Source organism: Eublepharis macularius, chromosome 18 (assembly GCF_028583425.1).
Source record: "Eublepharis macularius isolate TG4126 chromosome 18, MPM_Emac_v1.0, whole genome shotgun sequence".
NCBI classification, from domain to species: domain Eukaryota; kingdom Metazoa; phylum Chordata; class Lepidosauria; order Squamata; family Eublepharidae; genus Eublepharis; species Eublepharis macularius.
Window position 1 is genome coordinate 11396432 of NC_072807.1, and position 24546 is coordinate 11420977.

At 45.9% G+C, this 24546-nt stretch overlaps 1 protein-coding gene across 1 annotated transcript in view; it reads right to left on the reverse strand.

The window, feature by feature from the left end:
• Nucleotides 1-24546, reverse strand: part of LOC129345353 (alpha-2-macroglobulin-like protein 1) — a 95888-nt gene that overhangs the window by 21574 nt on the left and 49768 nt on the right. Inside the window, exons 19-28 of the mRNA XM_055002472.1 lie at nucleotides 23888-24035; nucleotides 21589-21814; nucleotides 18896-19022; nucleotides 13881-13999; nucleotides 13498-13549; nucleotides 10840-10923; nucleotides 9420-9596; nucleotides 6721-6802; nucleotides 6451-6607; nucleotides 3211-3285 (exon numbers count right to left, since the gene is read on the reverse strand). Coding sequence (XP_054858447.1) covers nucleotides 3211-3285; nucleotides 6451-6607; nucleotides 6721-6802; nucleotides 9420-9596; nucleotides 10840-10923; nucleotides 13498-13549; nucleotides 13881-13999; nucleotides 18896-19022; nucleotides 21589-21814; nucleotides 23888-24035 — 1247 coding nt within the window. The remainder of the gene's footprint in view (nucleotides 1-3210; nucleotides 3286-6450; nucleotides 6608-6720; nucleotides 6803-9419; nucleotides 9597-10839; nucleotides 10924-13497; nucleotides 13550-13880; nucleotides 14000-18895; nucleotides 19023-21588; nucleotides 21815-23887; nucleotides 24036-24546) is intronic.

Sequence of the window (24546 nt, forward strand, 5' to 3'; positions counted from 1 at the left end):
GCTCTAAAATTCCTAGGACCTTTTCCTGTGCGCAAGATAATAAATAAAGTGACTGTTGCTGTAACTTTGCCCAAGAACCTGCGCCATGTGCATGATACGTTCCATGTCAGTCTTCTAAAGAGAGCTCCCATCGACAACAAATGGCACGTCAAAGCTCCACCCATTCCAACTTTGATTGACGACCAAATACACTATGAAGTACAACAAATCTTGGACTCTAAACTCAAACGAAATCAGCTTTTTTACCTCATTAGATGGAAGGACTTTGATTCTGGTTACGATGAATGGGTGAACTCTGCACATGTTCATGCTCCTAGATTAACCAAAGCTTTTCATACTCGCTACCCATATAAGCCAGGGGGGGATCTGTTTTAAGGGGGGCAGAATGTCAGGTCCAGTGTATATCTAAACTGTACTGACTCCATTTTCTAATGCTTCTAGTGTTTGAGTGTTTTCTTCCCAGGTGCACCAGTTCCCAGGCAGCATTCCCACCGGAGGAGACTGTTTTGTCTAACACCGTTCCACCAAGCATTGGCCTTGAAGGAGAGCAGCTTCCCAGGACTGAGAGATGTTGTTTTGAGAACTGTGGGGGGAGGCTGATCCAGATGGGTATTGTTACTCTGTATCTTATGCTTGCTCTTCATTGGTAACAATGATCATGTACCATCCTGATTCTCCTATTCAGGACAGTGGACTATAATGGACCTTTTCTGCAGTAAAGTTTCCTTTTCCAAACAATGGACTTGTGTTTGCTTCTAAAGGGAACCCTGTAGTGAGTGCCTTATTTAGCCACAGTCTGACAGCCATTCAGGGCTGAAATTGGGGTGAAAAGGGCAAAAAGGGGCTGAAAATGGCCAAATATGGGCCCAAAATGGTCAGGATCAGGCTGCTGCTGAGTGGGAGAGTGATCCACCTCCCATCAGAGGCCTGATCCAGGCCATTTTGGCCCCAATCCAGGCCAAAACGAGCCCCAAATGGCTGAGAGTCAGGTGAGCAGGGCTACCTGACATGTGACCTGTTTGGGGACCTGTTGGAACTGTGTTCCTGTGCATTCCCCCTCAAAATGAGCCCTGGCCGCTTGGCAGAGGCTTGGGCAGCCTGGCTCCCACTGCAGGGGCTGCGTCCCCTCCCTTTTGCTTCTTCAAAATGTCAGCTGAGATCTCATGACAAAGCATCCTGAGATTGTAATCTTTTCCCCTTATGTTAAATTAATGGGGTGGGGGTGCAAAGCTTGTGGGCTGTCTAGGGTGGAACAAACATCTTCCTCCTCTGTACCTGGCCCCAGGGAGTGGATTTAATGATCCACAAGTCCTGGTCCAGCATTAGATATAGGATATTTTCACCTTATTTTCCTCAAGCTGGCATTACAATTTAAACAAACTACTATAGACAGTGAATAACAAATAGCAGAAAATGTGGGACATACAATTGATCTGGAGCAATGGTCCCAAATGTGGAAAGAAAATTTAAAGATGACAAAATCTGCTTCTTTAAAAGAAAATATTTATAAAATGTTTTATAGATGGCATTTGACTCCTATCAGAATAGCCAAAATGTCTCCAAGTGGGTCAAATAAATGTTGGAAGTGTGAAACTAAGGTGGGTACTTATTATCATATGTGGTGGACTTGTAAGAAAGCGAGGGAATTTTGGAAAATGATTCACAGAATGATCCAGCAGATTCTCAAAATCTCTATACCACTGAATCCTGAACGTTTTTGAATAAAAACCAAAAACATTTGATTTTGAATATAATTACTACAGCTAGAATTTTGTATGCGAAATTCTGGAAAATGACAGATGTCCCAGCACAAGATAATTTGATTGAAAGAATACTCAACACAACAGAAATGGATAAGTTATCCAGTTTACTGAAAGATAGAGATAATATGACATATGATGACATTTGGGACCCCTTCTATAATTGGATTTAAAAGGGCTTTCAAGAAACTTAATTCCCGGATAAGCTGATGACCTTTATGGACTGTGCAAAAATAAATGGAAAAGCTGTAACAATGAGCTAACTGATGGACTATAAAAAGACAATAAGAAAACATTTTTGATTGAACGTTGCAATGTATTTGAATGAACCAATATGTATTTCCTTCCCCTACCCCTACCCCTCTTACTCTATACTTTCCCAGCTATTAATAATAATAATAAAAATCACTTACAATAAACAATAGTGTTCAATAAAATCACTACAATAGCAACCTAAAATTAAAACTAAAAAATAGTAATGAAAATAACCCAGTCTAAGATGGTTTTAAACAGATATACTAATATATATGGGTTCTCTTTTTTAAAAAATACTTTTTTATTGATAAGATTAAAAATTACCTTATTTTCCTGATGCAAAAAATTAGATCAGAATTAAGGATACTAAAGTCAACCTATTTTATTAGTGGTTATTACAATGCATAACAGAAACTCTCGCCTGCTCTCCACGTTTTTTTCTCAGTGGGAATAATCCAAAAATGCAGATTACTAGAAGTTCAAAATACACTATTACACTATCAGTGCAGCATTACTGTGATGGCACAAATTCAGATAACTGGGGTTCAGATCAGAGGGATTTCGCTTCTTTCCACCAGAGAGTGTGACTTATTTAGAGTGCTTTCCAATATAGTATTTTTCCACCATGAAGACATATTTTGGAAGGAATAGATATATATGTGAATTTCCTAAATCTATGCAGGTTTTCCTGGATTATTACAAAATAATTTTTTTAATTGAGCTCAGAATTTTAAAGGTCTGCTTTCCCTTTGTGGTCTCTTCTCTCTAGCCAGCTTCTCTCTTCCAGGAGTTCTAATTGTGGGCAGCAGAATTGTAAGAGACACAAATCCATGTACATATCCAACTGAATTGCTCTCAGATCCTGGAAGTATGTTTAACATTAATGTTTGATTTATACACTGCCCTTCAGGACAACTTAACACCCACTCAGAGTGGTTTACAAAGTGTGTTATTATTATCCTCATGCCAATCACCCGGTGAGGTGGGTGGGGCTGAGAGAGTTCTGAAAGAGCTGTGACTGACCCAAGGTCACCCCCAGCTGGCTTCAAGCGGGGGAGTGAGGAATCAAACCCAGTTCTCCAGATTAGAGTCCTGCAGCTCTTAACCACTACACCAAATTGGCTCTCCCTAGATCCCTGGATGATGGGCAGCTTCCAGAACCCTTTGGAAAAGTCAGAGGAACAAGAGAACTCACGTTGTGCTGCAGGTGGAGCTCGAGGAGTGCAGCCGTCACATAAGCTGTCAGGGAGAAATCATCGTCCACACCACCCTGCGGATGTAAGGGGAGGCTCAGAGGAGAAGCCAAGACGTGAGAGCTCATTCCCTCCCTGTTCAAAAGACATTTCTCCACACCAGAGTCAATACATGTCCCCCACCTGAACAGGCAATAAAGGTTCCTCAGGCCGCCGACCTGATTTCAGCCACCATTTTCACAAGTGCTGTAATGAAAACTAAGGCGGTACAGAATACCAGATTGTAAAGAAAGACACACTATAGTTGACCAAGTGCACACCCAGTTTAGTCGTTAGGTCTGGAAGTGGCCAGCAAGAGTTAATCATACGTTGAAGAAAAGGCGTGATTCTCTGGACCAGGGCTTTTTTTCTGGGAAAAGAGGTGGTGGGACTCAGTGGGTTGCCCTCGGAGAAAATGGTCACATGGCTGGTGGCCCTGCCCCCTGATCTCCAGACAGAGGGGAGTTGAGATTGCCCTCCACGAGGGCAATCTCAACCCCCCTCTGTCTGGCGATCAGGGGGCGGGGCCACCAACCATGTGACCATTTTCAAGAGGTTCCGGAACTCTGTTCCACTGCGTTCCTGCTGAAAAAAAGCCCTGATCTGGACCATGTCATCATGCTGAGATGAGACAACGCAGATCTCCGTCCATCTCCCCGTGCAGTTCCAATTTGGATCGAGAGGTGGTTGCTGCGTGTTTTTGATGCTCAAAGGACATCATTTAGTATTTTCAAAAATGATGTGTACGACTTTGTGACATAGATGTCAGCATAAAATATCTGGTCTTTCCCCCCTTATATAAACAGTCAGCTGGCTAAGCTTCCTTGAGAACATCTGAACTCTCTAGCTTGACCAGCCATAAAGAGGGACTCTGGTGCTGTGCCTGTCAGCCCCAGGATCTAGATCTTTCTTCATCAGGTGGGGTGAGGTGCGGGTGTGGGAGAGAGGGGCTGATCCCAGCAGGGAGCCTGCAAGGAGGCCAGGGGGAGAAGCCAGTTCAGGTTTTGCATTGAGGAAGTAATGATGGTTGCTAAAGACTGAACTCACAGAGTGAGGGGCACGCTGGGCCTTAGCATTCCCTGCTGACCTTGGCAGTGAGGAGAAGGCAGCTGATTTCCTGCTTCCTTCTATGGCCATGGCCACATCTAGGAATGGTTCCTCCATAGTTGCCAACTGGCCTGGAGGAAAAAAGTCACATCCCTGTGAAACAACAAGATTCAAGGCCAGTAGCATCTTAAGGTAGCATCTTTAAGGTGCTACTGGACTCGAATCTTGTGGTTCTATTGCAGACCAACCTGGCTACCCACCTGAAACATCCTTGTAAGAAAGGCTTACTGGGATGTTATTTACCAGGTGACAAAAAGCTTTGGCTATTGATTTCCAAAGCTCTGACCTAGATAGCCCAGGTAAGTCTGAACTTGTCAGATCTCAGAAGCTAAGCAGGGTCAGCCTTGGTTAGTAATTGGATGGGAGACCTCCAGTGAAGACCAGGGTTGCAGAGACAGGCAACGGCAAACCACCTCTGTTCTTCTCTTGCCCTGAAAACCCTGCCAGGGGTTGCCATACATCAGCTATGACTTGAGGGCTCCACTTTACCTTTACTCATTTCCAGACCTTAAGTCTCTATTCAAAAGACAGGACATTTCTCTCCAGGCCCGTTGGCAAGTCCACTGACACACTACAAGTCATTCCCTCTTGATGACCCTTCTAATTGTTTTGCTTTTTGACTTTACACACCGCCAACATAAAATGCCAGCACGGTGGAGATCCACTCACTATGTCTTAAGAAAAGGGGCCTCATCCACAAAAGCTTCTGTTGGCATAAGACATGGTTCATCTTTCTGAAGGCCACACAAAGAATCTCCTCTTTCCTTTTGCTACAACACTGAACCCTCAGGGATTCCCTCAGAAACAACAGCTCTTAAGATTGACCTGGATAAAACATTCACAACCAATAACCAAATAACAATACTATATATAATGTAAAGTAACAGTGGCAAGGCTTAAATTCGAAGAACTACGTTACAGCAATTCAAAAACAGATTTGTGAAACTTTGATATAGCCCAGATATTATTGTTTTTCAGATATTCAAAGAATGGAGACCAACATGTCATTAATTTTTGGAAGAAAATCCTCACTTCGATTAAAGACATCACAATCCCTCTAAAGCCTGAATTAATCTTTTTGGATCAATGGGACAACCTACTCATTCCCAAAATAAGAAAGGACCTTATAAACAAGGCTTTTTTTCTGGGAAAAGAGGTGGTGGAACTCAGTGGGTTTCCCTCAGAGAAAATGGTCACATGGCTGGCGGCCCCGCCCCCTGATCTCCAGACAGAGGGGAGTTGAGATGGCCCTCCACGACAACTGGCGCGGAGGGCAATCTCAACTCCCCTCTGTCTGGAGATCAGGGGGCGGGGCCACCAGCCATGTGACCATTTTCAAGAGGTTCCGGAACTCCGTCCCCCCGCGTTCCCCCTGAAAAAAAGCCCTGCTTATAAGAAGCCTACTAACAGCTGCAAAGAGCATTATTGCAACTTATTGGAAAAGTAATAAGTGTTCCAACATTATCCGTCTGGCATAACAAGATCTGGGATCATTTCATTACGGAAAAAATGAGTGACAAAATTTATCAAGCCAAGCACTTCCCCCAAAGCACTGATTTTCAGGAGAAACGGTCTCCCCTCTTTGAATATCTGGAAAACAATAATATCTGGGCTGTATCAAAGTTTCACAAATCTGTTTTTGAATTGCTGTAACGTAGTTCTTCGAATTTAAGCCTTGCCACTGTTACTTTACATTGTATATAGTATTGTTATTTGGTTATTGGTTGTGTTTTAGTTACCAAATGTTACTTGTTAATCTATGCTATCTTGTAATTTATTGTATGCTTTATATTAATAAAATTCTGTTTAATTAAAAAAAAAGAAGAATGACCTGGATAGCCCAGGAGAGCCTGATCCGGTCAGATCTCAGAAACTAAGCTGGGTCGGCTTTGGTTAGTAATTGGATGGGAGACCTCCAAGGAAGACCCAAGTTGCAGAGGCAGGCAATGGCAAACCACTTCTTTTAATCCCTTGCTATGAACCCCCACCAGGGGTCGCCGTAACTCAGCAATGACTTGAGGGCACTCTCCTCCACCACCAAGAATGAGTCGCTATGGCAGCAATATCAGCGAGTGTTAGATTCACAGGGTTTGTACCTGCAGAGCATTGTTGAAGAGCCTCCCGACATTTTGAAAGCAGCCGCTGGGAAGCTGGTGCTCCTCCAGCCAGTGAACAGCATCGTGAACGTGCTTGTCATCAATAAAGACGTAGGACTTTGCCTGGCCGAAAGCCCGAGCCACAAAAGCCGTCAGCCTGGGGAATGAGCAAGGGGGAGAGACACAGAAAGGAGAGAAGTTGTGGCTTCAGTGGCTTTGAGGACGACGTTGCCTGACAGGTGTTGCTTTGTCAGGTGACCCTCTACTCACCAAGTGTTGCCCTCCGTGTCCTGTTTGCCAAAGGCACTGTAGGACCCATCATCGTGTTTATAGAGCAATTGCCGCTGGTACCCTGCAAGAGATGGGGAGAATGATGTTCTCAGTTCTGCGGATCCATCCTGCTAACGGAAGTGCTTTCCTACAGCTGAAAGAGCCTTCCCCAATGCAAGAGCCTCTGGCCTCAGGGGAAGGGCACTGTCGCCACAGGAGAGGGCCACCGCAGCTCTCACCGAATCAGAGGGCTGGAAGGGACCTCCAGGGTCATCTAGTCCAACCCCCTGCACAATGCAGGAAATCCACAACTACCTCCTCCCACCCCACAGCCCCAGTGACCCTTGCTCCATGCCCAGAAGATGGCAAAACACTGTCAGGATCCCTGGCCAAACTGACCTGGGGAAAATTGCTACCTAATAATAATAATAACTGCGCTTATATACTGGTCTTCTCGACAGATTAGTGCCTCGCCCAAAGCAGTGAACAAGTTAGTGTTATTATTATCCCCACAATACAGCTGCGGAGCTGGGGATGAGAGGAGTGGCTTCCCCAAGGCCACCTGCTGAGCTCATGGCAGTAGTGCGATACGAACCAGTAGAGTGCTGATTCACAGCTGAACCACTTAACCACTGTGCTACAGCAGCTACCTGACCCCAAGGTGGTGATCAGCATTACCCAGGGCATGTAAGAAGGGCCACAAGAACTAAGTACTGATGTAACCCTTCCTGCCCTCCCTCTCTCAACAGATTTGACCCAGCAAATGTGTGGTTTCAATTGGGCAAGGCTAGCAGATCAATGGGTTTAAGCCAAGGCAGCCAAGCTTCAGCCTTCTGTCCCCTTTCCAGGGAACATGCTAAATACTGGTTGTTGCTGGAGCATCCACACCACAAAGCTGTCCATCCAGGCACTTTCTGACTTTTTCTCTCTTTTAACTGGAGTTAAAGTGACTTTGTTTGGATAGGAAGGTGTGAATTTTTGAACTTCTTGTCCACATTGGAACTATTTTAGAATCCTCACTGCTGCCAACCGCGCCACCCCGCCTTGTGCCACCAAAGGGCCTTTTTAAACAAAAATGATTGTGCCTATCTTGCCACTAATGATTTAAAAAAGCTCTCTGGTGGTACGAAAGTGTCTGTGTGGGGTAGCCATGAGAGGGTGACCAAGGCAAGTACTGCAGAAAGGCTGTTGTGAATGCATCATTCCCACAGAAAATATCACTGTAGAGATAGTGGAAGTACAACAGAGAATCTTCCCACAAGTGGAAGCAGATTTAGAGTTTCTCTATATGAGACATCTTATACGGGGATACTTTAGGGAGATGAAATGTTAGCTGAGAAGTGCAGTTTAAAAAGACAGAGCTGGCGGAGATCACTCCTCAAAGGATTTGTTAATTTCAGTTTTGCCTCCTCAAAGGCTCTATCAATTTCACCTCTCTTCAGGTGGGTAGTTTAAAAAGACAGAGCCAAAGGGAAGTGAAGACTAAATTAACAAACACTCCAAGGATCAATCTCCCTGGCTCTGCTTTTTTAAAACTACCCTCCTGTAGAGAGGTGAAATTGACATAACCTTTGGCTCTGACTTCTTAAACTATGCTTCCCGGCTAATGTTGTGTGTCCCTACATTTGAGTGCCCCTGTGTAAGATATCTTGTGCACAGAGACTCAGAGTAGGAAATCTGTACAGCTATATCATCACCACTAGCCTAATCTCTGCATCAGATCTAGGTCGGAGTTAAATGGGGGAGAGGCAATGAATTTGCAGCTGCAGCACAAAGGATCCCCTTCCCTTTTTGGTGACTGCTCAAAAGACTTGCTCAGAAACCATTTGCCTATTAAGACTAGGGGCAACGTCAATCCAAGAAGCAAAGCCATTGCCTTCGCTCTCAGTTGGCTTCATTTGCCCACAGTGACCAATGTTGAACGGTTCTGTTGCACCGAGAAAACAATTGCCAATTGGCTGGGATCGTTTCCCAAAAGGAAGACCCCCCCTCCCCCCAACACAAATGGTACCAAAGCAGTGAACAGTCAACGAACATCCAAGAAGCAAGGGCCGTTTTCACACTGCTTACCATCCACGGAACATGGCGCCGAGCTGACAGCGCACCAGGAAGACGCTGTCGTTCCGGGAGCTCGGCGCGATATCCCATGGCTGGTAAGCAGTGTGGAAATGGCCAAGGTTAAAAGGGGGTGGGTGAGTAATATTTTAGCACTACTCATCTGTCCCAAAGATGCCAGAATTTCACACAGAAATGACTCTCTCTCTCTGCTAGGGATAAAAGTTTCTTGAAAAACAGGTAGGCAGTCTGAAACCCAGAGGCAAGAGGGTGAATGGAAGGACCTCTTCAAGCTACATGGCCTGGGTAGCCAGCCCTTCTGCATCTCACCCTTCCTCAAAAGAACACGGGTTGGCTTGTGCACAAGCAGCCAGCCCATTATGTTTTCACTCCAATCCTGTACGGCAGGCAAAGATGAAGCCTGACCAAGCTTATCGGGAGAGCTTCATCTCTCAGAGGTCTGCTCTCTAAATCCATTATATGAAAAGAATAATCACCAGCATTTCTAATTTCATCTCCAATAGTTTGAAGTTGAAATGACTCAGAATGGTTAAATGACCCTTTTGTGTTCACACAGTTCTTGTCAACAACTAGCTGCACTTTTCTCAAAAAAGAGACGTGGCAAAGAGCCCCCGCTCACTCACCGCTCTTCATGTATTCCGTGGCCTTGGCTTTGATCTCGGGAGTGGCCTGGTTGGTCGCCTCCAAGTATCGGAGAATAAAGATATTGGGAACAAACTTGACCATGTTCTGCTCACCGCAGCCGAAGGGCATCTGAAGCAGGTAGGCGATATGCTGGAGCGCAGGGCCCAGTATGTCACCTGAATGTCACAAAGAAACATTCCTCAGCTCAGGAGACTGGAGTCTCAGCCTTCCCTCTAAACTCCTGAACAGAATCCTGAAACAGCCTCCTTCCTCCGAGCATCCAAGGGCTTGTGGAGTACAACAGTACAACAGAGACTGAAATACTGTGTTTTAATTTCAAACCCTGCACCATTTTTGGGCCAGAATTTTGCAAAACATGAAGACAGGAGCAAGCTGGGAAGCTACTTAATCCATGGCAAAAAGAACTGGGCTTCAGAAAGCCCACTCTCAAGGACCCACAGGAAAGGGTTAATAACAACAACAACAATATTTCGGCCGTTTCCACCTGGCTCCCTGCTGTTCGTAACAACCCGGAATATTGCGAAAAAACCATGGAAGATCGCATTTTCTCATGCGAGATGTCACATTGCGCAAATCTCGCGCAAGAAAACGCGGTCTTCCACATTTTTTTCGCAATATTCCGGGTTGTTACGAGCAGCGGGGAACCGTGTGGAAACGACCTCAATTTATATACTGGCCTTCAGGACAACCTAATACCCACTCAGAGCGGTTCACAAAGTATGTTATTACCACATCAATGTGAGGTGGATGGGGCTGAGAGAGCTCCAAGAAGCTGCGACTGACCCACTTTACTAGTTCACTTTACTAGTTTAAAGCTGGTTGTGAACCGAAATAAATTCAATTCATTCATTCGACCCAAGGTCAACCTGCCAGCTTCAAGCGGAGGAGTGGGGAATCAAACCTGGCTCTCCAGATTAGAGTCCTGCCGCTCTGATCCACTACAGCAAACTGGCTCTTAGCAGCTGGCCCAATATTTGGGACCCCCTTTCCTCATCTACAGGCTAACTACCATCACTGGAGCACCAATTCACTCCTGGCTCACCTGGGTTGCTGCCAGAGACACCTGACACCCAAACTTTAACACAGGAAAGGACGCAAAGGTCAAGAGCGCGAGGGAGGGAGGAACAAAGGGGCAAAAGTGCCAGAAGGCAGCCACGTGCATTTGGGGGCCACCCCACCTTCAAGAGCGCTCTACATTCCCTCCTGGGAGCTTCCAGGAAGAATCCACAGAGGCTGAGGAGTAGCAGTCAAGGGTGGATGCTCAGGAGGGGATGAGAACTGAACCACGACACATCGAAGGCAGGCTGCCAGCACCACGGCATGCCCTCATCTCATCCATGGCCGGGGAGAGGGCTGTCAGCTGGAGCCTCCCTCAGGGACCCGGGTCCGTTTCCTCACCGATGACAGAGATGGTGGCTCGGCCAGTGTCCTCAATAATAACCGCAGGCAGCGTCAAAGAGACTTCCTCCAGCGCAGGATCCCCTGAGAGGAGAAGAGAGTGACCACAAGCACACGGCCCAAGTAAGCAGGACCAGAGGAGTTAGCCGTGTTAGTCTGTAGTTGCAAAACAGTAGAGTCCAGTAGCACCTTTAAGACTAACCAACTTTACTGTAGCATAAGCTTTTGAGAACCACAGCTCTCTTCGTCAGATGCAACCGTTAGGTTGCATCTGACGAAGAGAGCTGTGGTTCTCAAAAGCCTATGCTACAATAAAGTTGGATCTGACGAAGAGAGCTGTGGTTCTCAAAAGCTTGTGCTACGATAAAGTTGCATCTGACGAAGACAGCTGTGGTTCTCAAAAGCTTATGCTACAATAAAGTTGCATCTGACGAAGAGAGCTGTGGTTCTCAAAAGCGTATGTTACAATAAAGTTGCATCTGACAAAGAGAGCTGTGGTTCTCAAAAACTGACGATGCATCTGATGAAGAGAGCTGTGGTTCTCAAAAGCTGACGATGCATCTGACGAAGAGAGCTGTGGTTCTCAAAAGCTTATGCTACAATAAAGTTGCATCTGACGAAGAGAGCTGCGGTTCTCAAAAGCTGACGATGCATCTGACGAAGAGAGCTGTGGTTCTCGAAAGCTGATGATGCATCTGACAAAGAGAGCTGTGGTTCTCGAAAGCTTATGCTACAATAAGTTGGTTAGTCTTAAAGGTGCTGCTGGACTCTTTACTATTTCCCAAGTAAGCAGAGGTTCAGAGTGCTCCTACTTCTGCCTGCGATGGGTGAGAGGCAAAGGCTGAGCGCCAGGCAGCGTTTCCCTTAGGGACTTCTCCTGCATGAGACGTGGCATCTTCTCCTGCACCTCCCACCCTCCTCTCAGCCACGATAGTGCCTCAAACGTCCTGCTGCTACCCTGGAGTTCCATTTCCAGAGCAATAAAAGGGCACCTACGTGCAGTTTCACCGGTATTCTGCTCAGGCTCGGAGGCCAGCGTACGGTAGCCTTGCCACCTGAGCTGAAGCTGGACAATGAATGAACCGACGTGAAACAGGACTGCTGGCACTTCACATCAAAAAGCAGGGAAGTTTAACAATACAGAGAGAATCAGGAGAGTTGGTAACCAAACAACATATCGTGACGTCCTAACGAAATAAAGTACTAATAAAGCAATTACAAAATCAATTATTTGTTCTTATTTCATAGATACACAAATTGCCTTCAGTATATTATAATTCACGCAATCTTCCCACCTTCAGACCTGAACATAAAGTGCATCCAGTACAATGGATGAAACTTCCTATGATCTGTACTAGGCACTGGTCCTATGCACTTTAAGAACTTTACGTATTCTACTACTGTTGTTACTTACATTATAAATTGTTTCGTGTAGCACTTTAAATGATGTTAAACGACTGTTCATAGGAAGTTTCATCCATTGTACTGGATGCACAAGCACTTTATGTTCAGGTCTGAAGGTGGGAAGATTGTGTGTATTATAATCAGGGCTTTTTTCTGGGGAAAGAGGTGGTAGAACTCAGTGGGTTGACCTTGAAGAAAATGGTCACATGGCTGGTGGCCCCGCCCCCTGATCTCCAGACAGAGGGGAGTTGAGATTGCCCTCCGCGCCAAGTGGCGCGGAGGGCAATCTCAACTCCCCTCTGTCTGGAAATCAGGGGGCGGGGCCACCAACTATGTGACCATTTTCAAGAGGTTCCGGAACTCCGTCCCCCCGCGTTCCCCCTGAAAAAAAAGCCCTGATTATAATATATTGAAGGCAACTTGTGTATCTATGAAATAAGAACAAATAATTGATTTTGTAATTGCTTTATTAGTACTTTATTTTGTTAGGACTTCATGATATATTGTTTGGTTACTAGCTTCTAGGAGAGAGCTGATGAGAGCTGGCAAACAGGCCCACGGCCTGACTCGGCATAAGGCAGCTTGAGAGGGTCATAGGTAACGGGCAACTGAGCAAACGTAAAGGGGCCAAGAATCTATGGCTGCAGTGTACGGCCTTTCCAGCCTCTATCTGGCTAGAGAGGTCAGCTCCGCATGACAAACTGGTACCATGGGGCTTGGGGCAGCCAGGGGCGGCACAAGGGTTTACCATGCACGTGGCCGGCCGGCTGGCCAGGCGCCCCTGCATGCGCGCGCGTGCGTGTGCACACACCACCCTGCGTGATGCGCACGGAAGCGCACGAGCCACCGCCGGCCCGATTGCTGCAGCGGGCGGCCTTCAAGCTCTCCCGCTTGGTTGCCTGTGCCGCCGCAGATGCCTGCCCATGGTTGCTGCACCTGGCCGGGGGCTTCTGCTGGCGGCGGCAGCGGTGTGGGGTGGGAGGGATAGGAGGCTGGTGCTTTGTGGCGCGTGCTCCCACGCACCGCACCTCCTCCGGCGCTCCCTCCAGCACCCCGTGCCTGCGGCCACCACCTACCTGGCCTCAATAGGCCCGCCGCCCCTGGGGGCAGCCGGGTAAATTCCTCATCTCTAGGCAGGACAGAGGCACCAGGAGCTCAGTTCAAAGGGGCTCATAGAACCCCTTGACATCCTCTTTGCTTTAAGAATTCTTCCTCCCTGCTGCTAGCCACCTATCAGAGTGAAGGATGCCTTACCTGAAGAGCAGAGGAATGCATTGTGGGTCTCTTCTTTGAGGACACCTTCAGGCTGTGGAAGGAAAAAAAAGTTGTAGGTTCTCATCTCCCTCCCTCTGAGCATAAGGGATGCCACACAGAGGCACTTCCCTACACTCTCCTCTTCCCCCCTCCAGGGCTTTCCAACAGGGTCCTACTCTTAGCATTACTGCATTGTGGCCAAATGGATGTAGACCCCCACCCCCACCCTGGCTGGAGGTCTGCAAACGTGGTGGCTCCCTGCCCAAATTCTCAGGCGCGAGAGAAAACCCCCCCAGCAAAAGTGCTTCCAAGAGGGCCTAGAACAGCTGCTGGGTTTGACATCTGCAGCCACAGTCACAAACTCCTGAGGTGACCACACTGACCTTGACCAGCAGGGATTTGATCACGGCGTCAGAGTGGCCATCCCACAGCAATGGCACAGCGATTTTGTCGCCGCAGCGCACCTGTGTCTCCATGGTGGTTACCATGAGTTGGACACGTCCTACAGAAATGGGAACATGTTGGTGATTGGAATTTATGCGCCTAATGGAGCAAAAGAAAGCTTCTTTGAGGATTTGAGGAAGCAATTAGATGAACTTTCTTATGACCAGATAATTCTTGCAGGAGACTTCAATGGAGTTACAAACTTGGAACAGGATAAAAAATCAGTAACTGTACAAAAGAAAAGAGGACTATTACCAAAGACTTTTTTTGTATTAACGCAACAGGAAACTTTAGAAGATGTATGGAGAAGACAGAATCCCAAAGGCAGACAATATACGTTTTTCTCCGCGAGACACTCTACATTATCAAGAATTGATATGATCTAGGCCTCAAAAGACTTAGTGCTTTGGACTAAGGATGTGGAAATAATGCCTATGGTAGGCTCAGATCATAATCCAATTATGTGGAAGTTTGGGAAAAGAACTAAAAGGAAAGGATGGAGAATAAATGAGGACTTGCTGCAAGAGGGAGAAAACATCGAGACGTTGAGAAGGGAAACTAAGTTTTTCATACAACAGAACATGAATAGAGAAGTACCAACCAATAAGGTATGGGATACTTATAAGGCAGTAATCAGAGGCATACTAATGGACTTAAACGGAAGAGCCAGGAAAAAAAGAGAGGAGAAGAGACAGGAGATTATGGAGAAAATAAAAGCCAAAGAAATACAGCTAAAGAAAAGACCAGGGAAAAAGAAAATATATCAGGACATTAAAATCCTTCAAGAGCAGCTGACAGCAATGAATAACAAAGAATTGGAATGGAATCTCAAGAGAATGAACCAAAAGTCGTTTGAAGGTGCAAATAAACCTGGGAAATATCTGGCGTGGCAATTGAAGAAGAGAAAGGAGAAGAAGATAATAAATATGTGAGGACAATAAAGTATACCTGGAACAGACGGCTATTAGCAGAGCCTTTTATAAATTTTATGCTAAACTGTACAACAAAAAAGAAGTGAACAAAGACTCAATAGCGACATATTTGGGGAAAATGAAGCTCCCAGTAATTTCAGAAGGATGGAGATATAAACTGAATAGTGAAGCAACGGAGGAAGAGATAAGGACGGCAATACAGTCAACAAATTTGGGAAAGGCGCCAGGACCTGATGGACTTACAGCCAAATTTTATAAGGTAATGGTCAATGAACTGGTGCCATTCCTAAAAGAAGTGATCAATGGTGTCTTGAACAATCAAAGGATTCCAGATACTTGGAGTGAAGCCAATATATCATTGATCCCCAAAGAAGGACATGATCTGACGAATGTTAAAAACTATAGACCTATTTCATTACTCAATAATGATTATAAAATTTTTGCGAAGATACTGGTGGAAAGAGTAAAGGGATGGCTTTCCGAAGTTATTGAGGAGGAACAAGCTGGTTTTTTACCAAACAGACAAATTAAAGACAACTTTAGGACAGTTATAAATGCTATTGAATATTATGACAAGCGTTGTGATAAGGAGGTTGGTTTCTTCTTTGTGGATGCTGAAAAAGCATTCGACAATTTGAACTGGGACTTTATGTTTGCCACCATGGAACAGCTACAAATGGGAGAAAGATTCATAAGAGCAGTGAAAGAAATTTACAGAGACCAGAGTGCAGCAATTGTGGTGAATGATGAGGTGACCAAGAAACTGATTATAGGTAAAGGTACAAGACAAGGTTGCCCGTTGTCTCCACTGTAGTTTATTTTGGTCTTGGAAATATTGATGATACAGATTCGAGAAGACAATGCAATCTGTGGAATAAAAATAAAGGACTTTTCCTATAAGGTCAGAGCATTTGCGGATGACATAATGTTAATTGTGGAAGATCCGATTGAGAACATGCCAAAGGTAATAGAGAAAATTAAGGACTTTGGAGATCTGGCAGGATTTTACGTAAACAAAAAGAAGTCAAAGATATTATGTAAAAACATGACTAAACAAAAACAACAGTTATTAACGGAAATAACAGACTGTGAAGTAACAAGTAAGGTGAAATATTTGGGAATTGAACTGACTGCAAAGAATATAGATCTATTCAAGAATAATTATGAGAAATTGTGGACTCAGATAGAGCAAGATTTGATTAAATGGAATAGATTGAATTTGTCATGGTTGGGAAGAATTGCAGTAGTCAAGATGAATGTGTTGCCAAGAGTGATGTTTCTGTTACAGACAATACCAATTATTCGGGACTCTAAGCAGTTTGAAAAATGGCAGAGGAAAATATCGGATTTTGTTTGGGCAGGCAAGAAGCCTCGAGTGAAAATGAAAGTATTACAGGATGCAAAAGAAAGAGGTGGAATGCAACTGCCCAATCTAAGACTTTACTACGATGCAATCTGCTTGGTGTGGTTGAAAGATTGGATGACGCTGAAAAACCGCAAACTACTGGCCTTAGAGGGATACAAAAAAATATTTGGATGGCACGCATATCTGTGGTATGATAAAGTAAAAGCAGACTCTATGTTTTTACATCATTATATTCGGAGAAGCCTCTTCACAATTTGGAAGAAGTACAGAGATTACCTACAGGAAGGAATTCCCTCCTGGGTGGTTCCTTACGAAGTAATAGATCCGAGAACTGTCGATAATGAACAACAGCGCTTAATGTACAAGGAGATAACACGAATAGAATTTTCCAAACTAAGAATAAAGACACAAGATGAGCTGTCTCCAAGTTACGATTGGTTTCAATACAGACAGATTAGAGATCTTTATAACTCGGACTGTGTGAAGGGAGGGATAAGAATGGAGAATTCGGAATTAGAGGAGGTAATTCTACAAGAGGATAAAAAGGAAATCTCTAAGGCTTATAAAGTGTTGTTAAAATGGTACACTGAAGATGAGACAGTTAAAGTGCAAATGGTGAAGTGGGCTATAAACTTTAATAAAGAAATAACAATGGAGGCGTGGGAATACTTGTGGAAAAATACGTTGAAGATCACGACATGCACTAATATTAAAGAGAATGTCTACAAAATGATCTACCGTTGGTATTTGACACCAAAGAAAATTGCTCAAGGGAATTTGAACATGTCTAATAAATGCTGGAAATGTAAAAAGCATGAAGGATCTTTGTATCACATGTGGTGGACTTGTGAGGTAGCCAGGCAGTACTGGGGGGAAATAATAAGAGTGATAAGTGAGATTTTACAATTTCAAGTTAACAAGAACCCAGAACTCCTGCTACTGAACTTGGGAATGGAGGGCATTCCAGCACAATACAGGACATTGCTATTTTATATGACAGCAGCGGCCAGACTTTTGTACGTGCAAAAGTGGAAAGTACAAGAAGTGCCAACCATCGAGGACTGGATTTATAAATTGCTGTACATGGCGGAAATGGACAAAATGACAAGGAAATTGAGAGACCTTGATCCAGGACAGTTTAACACAGATTGGGAGAAGCTGAAACAATATTTGGTGAAAAAATGGGAGGTGGGAGGAGAACTGTGGCAGTTTGAAAATTACTGAAATACAACAAAAGAAGAGGGAGGTGACTTTACCGTGGGGAGGAGAGTTAAATGAGAATTTCTAAGCAACTATTCTATTTGACTATTATATATAGTATTAAGTAATAGAAGTGTTATTATAAGAATCATAAGGATAGAAATTAACTAATTTTATTTCTGGCAGATAACTGTATAATGGAGAAATTATATAATTAAAATAGAATGAATACAAGAAAGGTGGAAAGAAATATATAGTAACGTACAGAATATAAGTTAAATTGATTGACTTATGCTGAATGTATATTGTGTTTACAGCAGTACTTAGAAATGTGCAGAGTATGGGTCAAATTGATTGATTATTTCTGGTAGACAGCTGTATAATGGAGAAATTGTATAATTAAAATAGCATGAAGATAAGATATGTAGAAGGAAGTAAAGAGTAACATATAGAGTATAAGTTAAATTGATTGACTCATATTGAATGTATACAATGTTTATAGAAGTACTTAAAGTTATGTAGAATGAGGGACAAATTGTTTGTCCCATATTGAAGACGAGATTAGAATAAGATAGAGTACAGAGTACTAAAATTAGACAAATGATTATTATTATTAAAGAATATATGCCAGGAATGTAATATCTAGCTGATAAGTTAAGCGGGAAAGGAAATAGAGATAGCACTGTGCTACAATAGACAAGCTTAGAAGAGAGTGAAAGTATATGTTTAATAGATAAAATAAGTTTGAAATGAGTAGGGGAAAAATGGATAAGGGGTTGGAAAACTGTTGGAAGTCAACAAAAGGGGGGGAAAGGGAGGGGGTTAGAACAGGAATATTTAAAGGAAATTGATTGTAATGAACACTATATTGATTTCTAATCCAATAAAAATTAAAAAAAAAGAAATGGGAACATGTTCTTCACTGAAACTCAGACTTTCAATGAAGAGCTCAGCGCTCAAAGATATGGCTTCACTCTGGTGGCTTTTAAAGCCTGCTTTATCCTGCAGCTGTAAGGATCTCTCTCTGTCTATCTATGGCACTGCCAAGCTTTGCATGCCTTCCTGTGCCAAGCAAGCAGAGCCACTTTATAATGAGTGTTTTTAAAAAGCAAATACAAGTTCATTTTAAAAAGAGAGTTCAATGCACTCATGCGCATGCAAGCATGGAAGGGTGCAGTTCATATCTGCCGCCAAGCCATGGGGCTCCCCCCCCCCATGCCACTCTTCTGCAGAATGCAAATCGGGGCACACAGAGGAGAGTTTCTTGTCTTCCCCAACCCCTGCCAATTTGCACCATCCTAAGGGGGCAGGGGACAAATCTTGGCTAGGAATGAAACAGCTTCCCTTCCTACCACTGTGGTAGTCCTGCTCTGGGAGGAGATGTTTGGGGAAGAAAGGGAAAGCCAGGGGGCTCCTCACACACAGTGCCCCCCCCTCCCAGGGACTTCAGGCTCACCCAGATGAGTTGCCGTCACATTCCAAGAGAAGGTCTCAGCCTCGTCCCCACACAGGCAGGTGGGGAAGTAGCAGATTGTGCAGGATTCCACCTTGACTTGCTGCGATTGCATCAGACGGACTTCCAGCTGGATGCAGAGAAGGAGCCATTTGGTGTGCATGCAAAATCCACATGGGGAAGCCCAATAGGGAACACTGCCGGTGCCGGGATGCCCCCCCCCAAAACTAAGGGCCAAGCTAGAAGCGACAAATTACACTTGAATGGCAAGTGATCAAGAGGAGTGCAAGAGGAGTCTGCCCCCAGGGCAGACTCAGGGCCAGATCTAGGGGGGCAGGGGAGTAGTCTGCCCCCAGCGCCGCCAGGGAGGGGACGCCAGAAACAGCTCCCAGAGTGTGCAGGCAGCAGCATGGGCAGCTGCACTGCCTTTTGCTTGCCTTGCGGGACAGGGGACGGCCGGCTTGCCGCACACCCCCTGTCCTGGAGGGCAGGCAAAAGGCAGCGCGGCTGCCCACGCCACTCGCTTGCCCCACAGGAGAGGGGGCAGCTGGCTGCCCCATCCTGCAGGGCAGGCACATGGCGCAGGCAGCCTTGCAGCCCCCCGCACTGCCTTTTGCCTGCCCCGCAGGACAGAGGGCACATGGCAAGCCAGTCACCCTCTGTCCCATAGGGCAGGTGAAAGACAGCGTGGGGGGCTGCAAAGCCGACTGCGCCATTCGCTTCTGAAGCGAATGGCATGGGCAGCTTCCCAGTCCCCCGTGCTGCCTCTGGTGCGCGGCGTGATAATGTCATCAAAATGACATCATCACGCCGTGTCAGGAGTGTGTGCGCACGCAAGGGCCGGCAAGCATTGCCCCAGGTGCTGGGAGCGCTAGACCCAGCCCTGGACTGGGTGGCTTGGCATGCAGACACAAATCCTCTTGGGCCCTTTGTCCAGAAGGATCTTGACCTGTCCTTCTGCCCTCTGTAGTCTATAAGGAAGAAGAGGGAGGAGCTTTTTCCCCAGAACTGCTTCCCTTCCTTCCTGGAGATGCTTGTCAGAGGAAAGAGGGATGGGCAATCCAAAGAAGCTCGGGGGGCGGGGGGGAGGCCCTGGTTGTGCTACTAGCTTTCTTGCTGACCTCTTGCTTGCTGGTGGGGCTCATCCAACCACATGCTGGCATCTGCCGCAACCCCTGGCTGGCCACTGTGCCGCTGCCACCTCTTGCAGCCTGCTACACAAAGTACCCAACAGCCTGATGCCCGAGGTGGGCTACTCCCCACTCAAGCAGCAAAGGGAGAGAGGGGACGCTTGGGTGGTTCCTGTTGGAGTACAATTATATCTTGTGTACAGAGAAGGAAAGACCCTGCAAACTTGAACTAGACAGGCCTGCAGCGGGAGTACCTTCTTTCGAAAGGGTTTTTTTCTTGTCTGCCTACAGAATGCTATTCAGTCTTTTCTTGTACAGCTCTCTCAGTGAGCAAGGCAGCAAGGTGTGCCTTTTCTTTCCTATCCAGTTTGCTAGTTCCATAAACAAAGCTTTTGTTACTTTTGCCCAGATCAGCTTCCTGATAAGCGTCCTGACTGTGAAGACACTCTGCCAACAGTTCTTTTCTTGCCTTTCTCCTCTTCATCTTCCACATCCTACTCCTGGCTGGGAAAGACAGCCCCCCACAACCGAGTGCCTGGTGGGGAAGTGGCCTCTCTCAGGCATAGCTGCAGGGGCCTTTCCCCAAGACGAGGTGATGGCTCAGAGTCTCTCTACATAAGACATCTTACATGGGGATGCTCAAGTGTAGGGGAGATGCAATGTTAGCTGGGAAGCTTCCATTTCGTCCCCTGCAGGGTGTTGCGCTCTGCAGACAAGCAACTCCTGGTGGTCCCCAGCCTGAAGGACATCCTCCTGGCCTCAACCAGGGCAAGGGCTTTTTCTGCCCTGGCCCTGGCCGGGTGGAACGCTCTCATGCTGGAGATCCGGGCCCTGCGGGACCTGTTACTGTTTCGCAGGGCCTAAAAAATGTTCCCCCAGGCCTCCAGCTGAGTGCCAGCGGGTGTCCTCCTTCTTCCATCTAAGATCACCACTTCTTCTGGGGCTGCCCTTGGCCATCTGCTATGCCCGTATATGGACTCCCAATATTTGTCTAAATACCCTGCTCCTGGACTATTTTAATGAATTTTTAAAAATTATTGTTGATTTTAAGTTTTAATGTATTTTTTTAATGTTGATAGCTGCCCTGTGCCCATTTGTGGGAAGGGCAGGGTATAAATCGAATAAAATAAATAATAAATAAATAAGCGTAGTTTAAAAGACAGACCCAAAGGCTCTGTCAAATGTCCTCTCTCTACAGGAGAGGTTGCTCCTCAGAGGGTTTGTTAATTTCATCTTTGCCTTCTGGAAAGGGAGGTGAAATTGACAGAGCCTTCAGAGGCGAAGATGAAATTAACAAACTCTATGAGGAGCAATCTCCACTGACTCTGTCTTTTTAAACTACCCTCCTGTAGGGAGGTGAAATTTGACAGAGTCTTTTTTAAACTACACTTCCTGGCTAACATTGCGTCTCCCAACACTTGAGCATAAGATGTCTCATGTAGAGAAACTCAAAGCCAAAGAATGGACAAACAATCTACTATTATGGAGAGGAGCATTCACTGATGCGCTACAGTCCCTTTGTAACGTGCAGCTGTCCTCTCCTGTGCAAAAAGAAAGGTCATTCACCTGGATGCATTCCCTCAGGTAATTGAAGACAGTGGCTTTGAGTTCAAAGGTCTCCCCACGGACTACAGAATAGGGCAATGTCAGTTCCACAAAGAATGGCTGGAAGACCCGGAGGGAGGCCGGCTTGGCAAGTCCGAAGCCAACATCTGCCACACAGAACGCGTTGGCTTGCCACTCCGTGATCGTGTCTGGAATGATGAGTGAGCGCGATGCTTTCCCCTCCTCGCTGAATAACAACAACAAAATTTGATTTATATACTGCCCCTCAGGACAACTTAACACCCACTCAAAGAGGTTTACAAAGTATGTTATTATTATCCTCTTGACAATCACCCTGTGAGGTGGGCGGGGCTGAGAGAGCTCCGAGAAGCTGTGACTGACCCACAATCACCCAGCTGGCTTCAAGTGGAGGAGGGGGGAATCAAACCCGGCTCTCCAGATGAGAGTCCTGCAACTCTTAACCACGACATCTAACTGGCTTTGGAAATACAGCATACCCATCAGTGACAACCAACAGAGTTAGAGTTCTTTACCTTGAAGGCGAAACCAAATTGAAGTAAATAAATTAAAATAAAAGTCCTTAACTGTGCCCGTTAAAGCAAGCCTTGGCACGGATGTTGAAGTGGAGGCTCAGAGGCCTCAGTGGCAGGTCCAATATCAGTTGCAGCATTTCACATCGAGGATTATTCAGAAATGAGCAGGGCTTTTTTTCTGGGGAAAGAGGTGGTGGAACTCAGTGGGTTGCCCTCAGAGAAAATGGTCACATGGCTGGTGGCCCCGCCCCCTGATCTCCAGACAGAGGGGAGTTGAGATTGCTCAGCGGTGCGGAGGGCAATCTCAACTCCCCTCTGTCTGGAGATCAGGGGGCGGGGCCACCAGCCATGTGACCATTTTCAAGAGGTTCCGGAACTCTGTTCCACCATGTTCCAGCTGAAAAAAAGCCCTGCTCCTATTGCACTCAGGAAGGAAAGCCTTTTATAAAGACAAATGTCTGGGAAAGTAGAATCATTTCAGCTCCAGAATCTAGACTGGACAATGGAAGGTTTTAATATTGCCAGCAGCAAGCCCTAAAAATCAACAATGCAAAACACTGTAGGATTGGGCAAAGGAAGTTTGCTGGGCTCTTTTAGCTGTTCACAGAGCAGGAAAGAGAGGAACACTGGGAGCCAAGCTACAAGTGATGAATGACACTTGCCTGGCAAGTGAACAGACTCACGTGTATTCCTCCCTGTTCACCTCCCATTCACTTCCTCTCCACCTGATCAAGTGGAGCACAAGTGAATGGCAAGTGAACAGGGAGGAATACGTGGGAGTCTGTTCACTTGCCAGGCAAGTGTCATTCGTCACTTGTAGCTTGGCTCTCGGTGATTGTAGGAGGTGGTACACCAGTAGAATCCCTAATCTGGTCCTAGGTGTAGTGGAGGAGAGTCCCCTCATGTCAGAGTTGACTTATGGCAACCCCTAGTGGGATTTTTAAGGCAAGAGACTATCCAAGGTGGTTTGCCTTTGCCTGCCTCTGCAACGCTGGTCTTCTTTGGAGGTCTCCCATCCGATTACTAACCAAGGCTGACCCTGCTTAGCTTCTGAGAGCTGACCAGATCAGGCACACCTGGGCTACGCAGGTCAGGTCCCAAGTCCCAGGTATCTGCACTTGAAACTGGAGTTCTGACACCTGGGGAGTTGAATGGAAGCCCAAACAGACACAGCAGCCCTCCCTCCACCTCCCAAATAGGTCTTGGCTGGCAGACAGTTCTAAGAGCTAAGCTACAAGTGACGAATTACACTCCCTGTTCATTTGCCATTCAAGGGGAGCTCAAGTGCATGGCAAGCGAACAGGGAGGAATACACGTGAGTCTGTTCACTTGCCATTCAAGTGCAATTTGTCACTTGTAGCTTGGCTCTAAGACAACTCCTCCCGTCTTGTCCCACTAGATCTTGTGCCAGGTTACATTACTCTGTGGGATCAATTCCTGGATAATAGATCTTTTTTCCATTGAACTAGCCTGGTACCCAACCACAGCCTACTCTGATCCACATATGGCACTCCTAAAGAAAGCTGAGCATTTCTAATAAACTTTTGGGTGCCCAAGCATTATCAAGAGTATATGCAGTAAGAAAATTACAATTCAAACACATATCCAGGCAGGGATTTATCCAGCAGAATCCGGCCCAGTCTGTCACCTGTCAGCAATCTGTCTCGGCAACTTGTCAGGAGCAACCACAGCAGGGCATGCCTGAACGGGACCATTTCACTTAGATCTGTAGCATTTTGTTCCCTCCCTGGCAGCTTTGTGCTTACTTGACTGGGACCAAATCCCAGATCCAGGTCTCTGGGAAGTGTGTTCTTGGTTTCATCATCTTCTCTATCTTAGGTTCTGAACGAAGAGGCGGAGGGACGTTTTCAGCCATGGCTTGGACAGGGACACTTAACGGTTCTGAATCAACTTCTGAAAGAAATGTAAACAAAAGAAGTGGAGAGTGAAGGGATCCAGGAAGCGTGGTTAGAGATCACGCTCTTATCAATAGGAAAAAGGGATCTCCCACATTCACTGAAGAGCTTCCAAAGAAGCATTAACAACGGGGTTTCCCATGGAGTCAGGTGTAACACCTGGCAACATCTGTGACAGTTTTAGAAAATAGCCAGCTGGCATCCCACAACAGGATATTGCATTTGTTTGTTGCATTTGTTGGGTGGAAATGTCATGAGCTCCCTACTTTTTTGTATAGATATATGAGAGTTCCAAAAATACACAAAACTCTGAAACATTCAATGCTGCAGAGCTGTACTTGGATATCAACAGATGTTGTAGTTGTAAAAGGGCTTTCTTCAGCAGGAACGCGGGGGAACGGAGTTCCGGAACCTCTTGAAAATGGTCACATGGCTGGTGGCCCCGCCCCCTGATCTCCAGACAGAGGGGAGTTGAGATTGCCCTCTGTGCCATGCGGCGCGGAGGGCCA